General features: G+C 32.8%; 1 protein-coding gene across 1 annotated transcript in view; it reads right to left on the reverse strand.

The window, feature by feature from the left end:
- DMRT1 (doublesex and mab-3 related transcription factor 1) overlaps positions 1-12,583 on the reverse strand; it is a 144,411-nt gene that overhangs the window by 52,459 nt on the left and 79,369 nt on the right. The window contains exon 4 of the mRNA XM_074280653.1: positions 10,133-10,277. Coding sequence (XP_074136754.1) covers positions 10,133-10,277 — 145 coding nt within the window. The remainder of the gene's footprint in view (positions 1-10,132; positions 10,278-12,583) is intronic.

The following is a 12,583-nucleotide window of genomic DNA, read 5'->3' on the forward strand; positions in this document are numbered from 1 at the left end:
TATGTTGTGATCCACATTCAGCCTCCACAGTCCTCTCTCTGGGTGGAGATGACTCTCTCTGTCACAAGTTTATTAGAATTGGCTTGAATCACCTCATTGCTGAAAAGAGCCAAGTTCATCACCACATAATCTTCTTGTTACTGTGTACAAGATTCTCTTGGCTCTACTCACTTCACTTATCAGTTCATGTAAATCTCTCCAGGCCTTTCTGAAATCATCCTGCTGATCATTTCTTATAGAACATTAATATTCCATAAGATCAATATACCATAACTTATTCAGGCATTCCCCAATTGATGAGCATCCACTCAGCTTCTATATCCTTGCCACTACAAAAGGTTGCTACAAAGATTTTTGTAATCTGGGTTCCCCCCCCCCTTTTATCCAGAGGCTGGGGTTAAGTGACTTGCCCAGGGTCACACAGCTAGGAAATGTGTCTGAGACCACATTTGAACTCGGGTCCTCCTGAATTCAGGGCTGATGCTCTATCCACTGAGCCACCTAGCTGCCCCCTTTTCCCCCTTTTTAATGATCTCTTTGGATATAGACCCAATAGAGACATTTTGAGCTCAAAGGATATACACAGTTTGATAGACCTTTGGGCACAATTCCAAATTGCTCTCCAGAATGATTGGATCAGTTCACAAATCCATCCAGTTTTCCCACATCCCCTCAAACATTATTATCTTTTCCTGTCATCTTACCTAATCTGAGAGGTGTGAAATAGTACCTCAAAGTTGTCTTTATTTGATTTTTCTAATTATAGTGCATTTTTTCATGACTAGAAGAAGCTTTAATAATTCTGTTCATATCTTTTGAATACCTACTTCAGTCTTAATAATATGTTTTATTCAATATAGCCTAAGGCTGTATTAGCTTTTTTTGATACCACATAATACATACAATTTATTCATATTAAGCCTACAATTCACTGACGGTCCTAAATCTTTTCTATTCTAATTTTAATATCACAATGACTATAATGCTTTTTCTCTTTTTAAAAACAAGGGCAGATTCTCCAATTGATAAATGATCAAAGGATATGAATAGACAATTTTCAGATGAAATTGAAACGATTTCTAGTCATATGAAAAGGTGCTCCATATCACTATTGATCAGAAAAATGAAAATTTAAAAAACTCTGAGATACCACTATACACCTCTCAGATTGGCTTTAAGATGACAGGAAAAGATAATGATGAATGTTGGAGGAGATGTGGGAAAATTGGGACATTGATACATTGTTGGTGGAACTCCGAACGAATCCAACCATTCTGGAGAGCAAGTTGGAACTATGGTCAAAAAGTTATCAAATTATGCATACCCTTTGACCCAGCAGTATTATTATTGAGCTTATATCTCAAAGATATCTTAAAGGAGGGAAAGGGCCCCACATGTGCAAAAATGTTTGTGGCAGCCCTTTTTGTATTGGCAAGAAACTGGAAACTGAATGGATACCCATCAATGGGAGAATGGCTGAATAAATTGTGGTATATGCATGTTATGGAATATTACGGTTTTGTAAGAAATGACCAACAGGATGATTTCAGAAAGGCCTGGAGAGACTTACATGAATTGAAATGAGCAGAACCAAGACATCATTATACATGGCAATAACAAGACTCTATACAAAGATCAATTCTGATAGACAAGGCTCTCTTCAACAATGAGATGATTCAAACCAGTTCCAATTGTCCAGTAATGAAGAAAGATATCTACACCCAGAGAGAGAGAGCTATGGGAAATGAGTGTGGACCATAACACAGCATTTTCACTCTTTATTATTGTTTGCTACATATTTGTTTTTCTTCTCAGGTTTTTTTTTTCTTTCTAGATCCAATTTTTCTTGTGCAGCAAGATAACTGTGTGTGTGTGTGTGTGTGTGTGTGTGTGTGTGTAGATATATCTATCTATATCTATATATATATGTATATATATATATGAATTTAACATATATTTTAACATATTTAACATGTATTGGATTACCTGTCATATAGGGGAAGGGGTGCGGTAAAAAGGGGGAAAGTATGGAACAGAAGGTTTTGCAAAAGTCAATGTTAAAAAATTACCTATGCATATGTTTTATAAATAAAAAGCTATAATAATAAAAACATAATGGCAGAACTTTATATTTATCTCTATAACATCTAAAAATCTAAGATGAACAATGAGTTATATTTGTAATTACATCAATCTCCTTTAATAGATACTCTCTTTTCTTCCTCAATGTAATGATTGGTGTATTTTTCATTCTACAGAGCTGGAAGAATTATGAGTGAATATAACACTTCTGGAAAGCAATTTAGAATTATACTCAAAAAAAGTTAATAAAAAATTGAATGTTCTTATCACTTTGAAGATGATATGATGGGTATACTTAGAAAATCCCAGAGATTATACTAAAAAGTTATTAGAAATAATCCACAGCTTTGGCAAAGTTGCAGGATACAAAATAAACTCAAATAAGTCATCAGCATTCTTATTTATCACTAACAAAATCCAACAGTTAGAGTTACAAAGAGAAATTCCATTTAAAGTAACTGCTGATGGTATAAAATATTTGGGAGTCCATCTGCCAAGGGAAAATAAGGAACAATATGAGCAAAACTACAAAACACTTTCCACACAAATTAAGTCAGAGCTAACCAATTGGAAAAATATTAAGTACACGATAGGTTGAGCAAATATAAAAAGTGCTAAATAGGTCAAGCAAATATAATAAAGATGGTAATACTACCTAAACTAATCTATTTATTTAGTGCTATACCAATCAGACTCCCAAGAAATTATTTTAATGACCTATAAAAAAATAACAAAATTCATATGAAAGAACAAAAGGTCAAGAATTTCAAGTGAACTAATGGGGAAAAAATCAAGTGAAGGTGGCCTAGCTGTACCTGATCTAAAACTATATTATAAAGTAGCAGTCACCAAAACCATTTGTATTGGCTAAGAAATAGACTAGTTAGGTTCACAGGACAAAATAGTCAATAACTATAGGAATCTAGTGTTTGACAAACCCAAAGATCCCAACATTTGGGATAAGAATTCACTATTTGACAAAAACTGCTGGGAAAACTGGAAATTAGTATGGCAGAAACTAGGCATGGACCCATACCCATACTCAACACCATTCACCAAGATAAGATCAAAATTGGTTAATGATTTAGGCATAAAGAACGGGATTATAAATAAATTAGAACATAGGATAGTTTACCTCTCAGACTTGTGGAGGAGGAAGAAATTTGTGACCAAAGAAAAACTAGAAATCATTACTAATCACAAAATAGAAAATTTTGATTTTATGAAATTGAAAAGTTTTTGTACAAACAAAACTAATGCAGACAAGATTCGAAGGGAAACAATAAACTGGGAAAACATTTTTACAGTCAAAGGTTCTGATAAAGGCCTCATTTCCAAAATATATAGAGAATTAACTCTAATTTATAAGTCATTCTCCAATTGATAAATGGTCAAAGGATATGAACAGACAATTTTCAGATGATGAAACTGAAATTATTTCTAGACATATAAAAAGGTGCTCCAAATCATTATTAATCAGAAAAATGCAAATTAAGACAACTCTGAGATACCACTACACATCTCTCAAATTGGCTAGGATGACAGGAAAATATAATGGTGAATGTTGTAGGGGATGTGGGAAAACTGGGTGGATTTGTGAACTGATCCAATCATTCTAGAGAGCAACTTGGAATTGTGCCCAAAGGTCTAACTGTGTATATCCTTTGATCCAGCAGTGTTATTACTGGGCTTATATTCCAAAGAGATTTTAAAGAAGGGAAAGGAACCTGTATGTGCAAGAATGCTTGTTGCAGCCCTCTTTGTAGTGGCTAGAAACTGGAAACTGGGGAATGATTGAATAAATTGTGGTATATGAATGTTATGGAATATTATTGTTCTGTAAGAAATAATCAACCAATAATGATTTCAGAAAGGTCTAGAGAGACTTACATGAACTGATGCTGAGTGAAAAGAGCAGGACCAGGAGTTCATTATATACTTCAATAACAATACTATGTGATGATCAATTCTGATTGACATGACTCTCTTCAACAATGAGATGAACCAAATCAGTTCCATTTGTTCAATAATGAATAGAACCAACCACACCCAGTGGGAGAACTTTGGGAAATGAGTGTGAACCACTACATAGCATTACATTATTTCAAAGTCCAGTTCTTCTTGTGCAGCAAATGACTATATGGATATGTATACATATATTGTATTTAACATATACTTTAACATATTTAACATGTATTGGTCTACCTGCCATCTGGGGGAGGGGATAGGAAGAAGGAGGTGAAAAACTGGAACAAAATATTTTGCAATTGTCAATGCTGAAAAATTACCCATGCATATAGCTTTTGTAAATAAAAGCTATAATAAAAAAACTGCATGTTCTTTGACTTAGCTATAACACTGCTAGCCCTACACATAAGAAAAATAAAAAAGAAGAAAAGCTAATATAGGCACACAAATATTTGTAACAGATCTTTTTGTAGTGGCAAAAAATTGGAAGTTAAAGGGCTGCCCATTAACTGAAAAATTGTTGAATAAACTGTGATATAGAAATGTGATAGAATAGTATTTTACTGTAAGAAATTGGGGAATAGATATCAAAGAGACGTGGAAGGATTTGTATAAACTGATACAAAGTAAAGCGAGCATAACAAGAAAAACAATTCATATTTTAACATAAATATTATAAAAATGAACAATTCTGAAGATTATTATAAATGATAAAGAATGAAATGAGCAGAACCAAGAGAACAATCAAGAACTTACTATTTAACAAAAATTGCTAAGAAAATTGAAAAGCAGTTTGGCAGAGACCAGTTATCTCACATTGTATATCAAAATCAAGTCAAAATGGAAAAATAATTCAGACACCAATGTACTTCCATAAGTATACCAGGGAAGCATGGGAAAATGTACCTGTTAGATCTATGGATGATGGAAGAGCTTACATCGAAAAAAAGAAAAATCACAGAAAGAAAAATGGATTTTTAAAAATTTGTGCTTTTATACAAATAAAAGCAATGCAGTCAAATTAGAAGGAAAGCAAGGAACTAGAGATGGAAATTTTACAGCAAATTTCTCTGATTAAGACTTCATTTCCCAAATATATAGAGAACTGAATCAAATATATAAAAATAGAAACCATTCCCCAATTGATAATCAAAGGATATGAATAAGTAGTCTTCAGAAGAAATCAAAGTCATCAATAATCACATAAAAATGCTCTAAATCACTGCTGAGTATAAGAAATCTAAATTAAAACAATTCTAAGTATCACCAGATTGGCAAACATGACAGAAAAGGAAAATGACAAATATTGGTGGGAAAACTGGGATACTAATGCACTGGTGAAGTTGTAAATAGTCCAACTACTCTACAGAGCAATTTGTAACTACACAAAAAGGGTCATAAAACTGCCCTTTAACCCTCTGATCCTGCCACTAGACTCTATCCCAAAGAGATCAAAGAAAGGGGAAAGGATTTATTTGTTTAAAAAAATTATGCCAGCTATTTTTGTGGTGGCAAAGAACTGGAAATCAATTGTAGAATGGCTGACAAGTTGTAGTATATGATTGTGATAGAATACTATTGTGCTGTAAAAAATGAATAGAATGTTTCTTAAAAACCTGAGAGAATTTCTACAGACTGATGCAAAGTGAAGTCAGCAGAACCAAGAAACACTGAATATAATAACAATAATGTAGAATAATAAACAACAGCTAAAGATTCAAGGCAATTCCAAGAGACTTATGATGAAAAATGCTTTTTCCAGAGAGAGAAAAAATGAATTCTGAACTTAGATTAAGTACTTTTATATGGAAACCATAGATGAGTTCATATGCATAATTAATATAAAATTGCTTGTCTTTTCAAGGAGGGGAGATTTTTAAAAGAGAATGTTAACTTTTTTAACATGTAATAGTGAAATATTTAATGAAATAGATAAGAATATAGTTTTAATTTTACTTGGTTAAGTAAACCACTTCATGGAATTGGGGACAATCTGAAAATGATGTCTTCAAGGTAAGAACAAAAGACACCTTTCCAGAAAATATTTAATTTTTTAAGATTTTAAAAGTTTCTTGTCCCTCTTATATCAACTGTCATTGAATTATTTGAAATCTACTCTCTCAATATCTACGGTGAAATGTCAGATTATGTCCAACTTTCATCCTTTTTTTTTATCCCAAATTCTAAGACGAAACAGACTTTTCATTCTTAAATTATCATCATTTCTACTTCAACAACCTTGTTGCTTCCTTGTTTGCAGGAATCAGGTTCAGGAGAGCAGTCCTCATTATTTCATCTACCTTTTGAGGAATGAAATTTTAATTAACAAGTGTCAAGAAATCATCAGCTTTGGGTAGAGAGAACTTCAACAGACACCTAGAAGAACACAAATTCTCTATAACATTATCTCCATGCCACATTTTCGGTCCTGATGTATATTCCAAACTATTTTCCTATTTCAATGTTCTGTCCAAGTAATCTGTAAAATACTCCCAAGATAATAAAGACTACTTACTGTTTCACTAATCCTCACTCATATGTCCTCTTTTGTTTCATGATTTACTAATTTAAGTACCTTCTTAATATACAAGAAGAAAATTATAAGTGAATATAATTTATTTATTCTATATCTTTTGAATAAATTTTTACTCTTCATAGTCATATTACAGGCATAGATCCCATCCCTAATAAGTCTAAGTTATAAACCTGTAAAATCAAATTTGTATCCTCACAAATTCAACTTTCTAATTTATCTGTATTTTGTGCATGAGGATATATATGCCCAGGATCATGAGTATTTTTTAAAATTCTCTTCTTAGATCTCACAACCCTGACATATGTACTGATACTTTTTGGCAGATATAGAAGGGAGTTTTTTTTCCTAGCCCTACATTTTCAATTTAAAGCTGCCTTGTGGATCTTTTTACTGCTCCTGTTTATGGGTATTCTATCTCTGCCATCATTATTCTCATAGTTTAAACTGGACTAGAAATCCAAATTACTGTCTCAGAAATTATCTTATTCCCCTAATCATCCTTTTCTCTTTTGAAGTCTTTACCTTCTCCTACTAATCATAATGAACCTATTACCTATTCTACTCCTTTAGAGTTCTCAAATTTTTTGTTCCAAACTTCAAAATTAATAGAACACTTCTTAGTCTATTTATTCCAAAATACATAATCATAAATAGGTAATAGTTATCAGATTCAACCAAATTTGAAGATTGGCTCTATGTCATTTCACTCATATACAAGGATATTGTTTATGTAAGGTCAACATAATATGATTGCTTTGCTACCCCTTTAATAAGAAATCAAAAGAAGACCCCTATTTGCTGCTTTTTTAACCATTCATCCTGAAAGATTTTAGGAAATTAAGATGTGTATGAATCCATACTTTAAGAAATAGAAACACTTTATTGCCCCTTCTTTTCTCTGCAGAAATCACATCCATTCTGATTTTTTAAGCTTTTCCTACAGAACTATATTGTATTCACAGTACAAAGCGATCAAGTTCTTTGCTATGTCCCATATAAAGTTACTATATTACAAATAAATATTAAAAGAAAAAATTCAAAACTATTCAAATAGTCACTTAGGATGGACAAAAATGTAGGAACATTATCTGACTTCTGGAAGCAACTCTTTTTATCAGCTAGAGTGTGAATATTAAAGCTTACTCATTTTATGCGCATAGTTTAGTTTCAAAATAACTTCTAATGGGGGGAAGGGAGTGTCAATATAGTTCCTGTTTGAAGGTCATCATAATGTTACTTTGCAGAATCCTAACTGGCCTTTTCTTTGTTTCTCTTACTATATTACTTTTCTTTTCTTGCTAAGTTATAATTTTCCATTGGTAGCTGATACTTCTTTTATTCTTCACAGAATTATTCTTGAATCTTATTTCTAATAAATATTTTTATTTAAATTTTTAAAAATATATCTAATGTAACACTACTTTTATCAAAGTACCTCTTTTTTCCTGATGGATTTTTGTTTCCTATCTATATAGTCTTAGGTGCCTAAGTTCAAGTTTTTCATTTCCTTTTCTACTGCTGCATTTATTAAACATAAACTCTTAATTCTTCACAGACACCAACATTTTCCCCTTGTCCTCATTACATGACTTTGTCAATCTGTGTCTCTTCTCATGTACTTTTGTCAAAACTTCCAACATCTTCAGCCATCTTCTATTATGCTTACAAAAAAAGAGTCCTCACTTTTCTTTATGGAAATACTCTTTTACTGAGAATATATTTCAATAATTTCATGGAATGACACATGTCTAACCTATTGAGACACTTATCATATATGACAATATATAGGCTGTATGGGGTAGGACAGAATCATAATTATTTAACTAATCAACCAACATTTATTGAAAACCTAAATCAGGCCTCAGGTATTCAATGTTGAGTATAAAAAGATGAAAATGAAACACACCCTTGTCCTTAAGAACCTTCCATTCCAATGTATTTGGTTTTCATAAAAAGCCTAGTTTAGTTATGTCTAGAAAACAATAAATCAAAGAAATAATTAATTCATTTATTCATTGCTGAATTAATGAACAAGTGAATGAGTCCCTACTGTGCCTATAGAATAGTAAGTTGTCCAAGTCTAAAATAAGGTTAATAAACTTACTACTCTGACACACATAAGATTGGTATTGGGAAGCAGTGAAAAATAAAGTTGGATGAAAGAAGAAAGAGCATACAAATACTAACAATAATAACATTATATGTTGAAAGCACTTTATGAAAGGAATAAATATGACAATATTCACATAGCACTTAGCACAGTACCTGGCACATAATTATACAAGTTCTTAATAAATGTTATCTTCTGTGGAAAGTACAAATTAGGTACTGAACAAGTACAGAGAAGAGGGGAATATAGGGAAAGGGCATTCAGAAGTAGAGTAATTGAAAGATTTATTATGACAGAGGTTTTATCTGAAATGGGCCTTTGGATTACAGACTTTAAGGGCTTTAAATGAACTTAGAAGTCATTAAGCACCAGAGGCAGTATAGGAGAATTTTAGGGTTACAATTTTGTACCTGTAAGTAATCCTTAAAAGTCACTCATTGTGAATTTCCTCATTTTGCAAATGAGTAAGTCAAAACCCCAAAAGATCACCAGGATCAAATATTTACAACAAAAAGGGACCTTAAAGGCTATCTAAGATTCCAACCCAACTGAGGCTTAGATAAGATTAACTTACTTGCAAGAGGTCACACAGGGAGTTCAGTGGCAAAGGAAGAATATGAACCAAAATCCCCTGACTCCAGAGACATTTCTCTTTCCCTGGATCACTCTAAGTGAAAAGAGCCTTAAACTAAGCCCTCTGGTACTGAATTCAATGTCTGCTACATTCCCCATCTCTGCATTCTAAGCAGATAAAATGGCTATAAACAAAGGGGTGTGGAGAGGTAGGAAAACCCATTCTTATGTGGAAGAATATCAAATAATTCAGAATCGACTATCAAAGGTTCTTCTTGAGATACAGTAAGAAATAAGGCTAGAATCCCTGAATGTCAGACTAAAGATTTTGTTTGAAACATAAACATTTAAATATATTTATAATCATGAAATTATTTCTGCAACTAATTTCAATATATTAAATATTTTTCTTAACCTTGATTTCTTCTACTCATTCTTTGTCATTTCAGAAATATAAACAGAAAAAAACTGTTTTGTTAAAAATCAATGCAAAAAGAATAAAGTAACCCAAAACTAAGAGAATAATGTACATACAAAAAAGAGAAAAACAATTCTAAAAAAGTTCAGAAAAACAGTTCAGTGACCAATGGTGATTTCTGAGGACCGATGCTCCCTCCCACCTCAAAGAACTAAAGAAGTAAAATAAGGCATATATTCTCAAATATGACCAATGTATTGTGTTGAATAGTTTCTTTAAAATGTTTCTTTAAAAGATGATTTTAAGAGAATCCATGTAAAATAAATCACTGTGACAAAACTTTCCAACATTAATGAATCTTATCCAATTCGTAAATTAGCTATTCCCTCAGTCTGAGACACTTTCTTCTCCATCTAAACTCAGCTCAAGGTAACTAGGCACCTACCACTTGCTTTGGCTTCAGAATAAGAAGGGCTATCTTCAAAAGCGAAAATCTGTGACACACTCTGGCTTAAGTATGAAGTCGCAGGATAATAAGAATGCATCCTGTACTGGGAACCCATGGCATGACGATTCTCGGTGTTCTTCATCTGTTAAAAGAAAAAATAAAATTAAGAAAAAATTCTAATTTAAAACATATCCCCTTTGTATTATGAGACAAACTCCCCTAATTTTTCAGATTTATGAATGTGGACTAAAGGATCTCATCAAAGAAATATTAATAATCAAGAAGTTAGACTAAGGCTAGTTGCATGGTGATCATAAGGAATGGACAGCCCATTCATTTGCTCAGCTAGAACCCTTAAGATGACAAGAGGGTACTTCAGGACAATGGGTGCATACTCTTTGCCAAATTTATGATTAGGAATGGATAGAATGGAGGAAATGCATTCTGCATCATGGAAGGAAACATCCATGTGCCCCCAGATTTATTTGAACTTTCAAACAGTTCTTCAAATCAAGAAAATAACCTGTATCATTAAAATAAAATAAAAAGATCATAAACTATTTAAACAGAGGCATAACCATAATTTCTGGTTTCCAAAGTACTCTGCCCCAGTCTAAAGGCCTTAATAATATCCTGATGAACTTAGAAGAGTTCCCAACTTTCAAGTTTTTTCTAAGCTATTTTAAGAAGAAAGGGAAAGAAGGAGGGAGGAGGAAGGAAATATAGCAGTCTTATTGCAATCATTCAATATTAAATAATAATAATACTGAGTTTCCAATCCAAGGAATGTGATCTTTATTGTAATATCTATCACACAGAGACAAGATAAGGAATGAACCTGTAATTCCACTGGTGAAGGGAGCTTCTAGTAAAGTTATCTCAAATAACACAGATTGGGCACCTTTTCTGCAATTTAGAGTCCAGAAAGTTGCCTGGAGATTACCAAGGTTGTGTGTGTGTGTGTGTGTGTGTGTGTGTGTGTGTGTGTGTGCGCGCGTGCGCGTGCGCGCACGCCTATGATCACTCATTCATTGTGTGCAAGAGATAGGACTTGAACTCAGGTCTTTCTGGTTTGAAGGCTAACTCTGTTCCACTCTTCCTTCTATAAACCACATAGATGTTATTTCTTACTTTCAACACAAAAGTCTTTACTAAAGATTGCACAGGATAAACTATGTATACATTCACAAGAAATGAAATAATAAATATTTTAATAGATATTTTATGGAATGCTTTTACAGGGTTGTAGTGATGAAGAGGGGCTTTATAAATCTTCAAGTATTATATAAACAAGATTTATTCTTAATTATCAATAATAGTGTCATGGCTAATATGGAAATGTTTTACATTACCTACACATTTATATTCTATACTAAATTGCTTGTCTTCCCAAAGAGGAAAAACTCGAGACTCACTTGGGATTCAAAATTTTAAAAAGCAAAATGTTAAAATATTTTGATTACACATAATTTAGAAAATAAAATAAAACAAAGTTAAGTTTTATGGTTAATTGGATATTTTTCTTAACTTAGAGCTACCACTTAATATTGGTAGCTTTCATGTTACCTTTCCTAATGGAATGGAAGCTCCCTGTGGCAGTTTGTTTTTGCCCTCCTTTTTGACCTCAACACTTTGCACAGAAGTGCATCTGGTGTCCTACACATCTAACTGGTCTCTTTATTTCGGGTTCTCCCTTCTTCAATCCATTCCCCACTCCAATGCCATAGGGTTACATTTTCTAAAGTCAAGCTCTTCCCCTTATAAAATGAGTGCCTGTGGTTCCCTAATCCTTTCCAGAATCAAATGAAAAAAGTTTTGGTTTAGTTTTTGCCCCTTTCCTACCTCTCTAGTGTTCTCACACTTCTGTGTACCCCAGCAACACTGAACTACTTTTGCCAGTCTTTATATATACATATATACACCAACTCCTATATCTCCATACTTTTGCACTGGCTGAACTTGGATATTTCTCTACCTTTTACCTCTTAGGGCTTCATTCAAGCTCTTCCTTCAGCTCTAATCACACCCGCAATAAGAGTTTTCCAGGACCTTTATCCTCTAATGTTTTTCCCTTTGCTATTCTCACCTTTTCTCTAACTATTTATTTATAGATAACTAGTTATTTATATGTGCTCTCCCCCTTTAGACTGTACTTTCCTTGAGAATAGGTACTGCTTTTTCTTTGCTCTATCCCCCAGCTCAGTACAAGCAACTGACTGGCCACTTGATTTCCAAATATAATTTCACTCATTCTAAAAACTGTTTTTTTTCTTTCTTTACTGAAGTTAATGCTATTGTCATTTCATTTTCAACAGATGTATTATTACTTTTTCTGGAAACAGTCCTACAAAAAAGAAGTAAAACAATCTAATACCACATCCATTTATTTAATGTTTCATGTATCACAAAGTAAGGACCCCGGTATTCAAAATTAGAAAGAGGGGGGCA

Source organism: Sminthopsis crassicaudata, chromosome 1 (assembly GCF_048593235.1).
Source record: "Sminthopsis crassicaudata isolate SCR6 chromosome 1, ASM4859323v1, whole genome shotgun sequence".
Taxonomy (NCBI): Eukaryota; Metazoa; Chordata; class Mammalia; order Dasyuromorphia; family Dasyuridae; genus Sminthopsis; species Sminthopsis crassicaudata.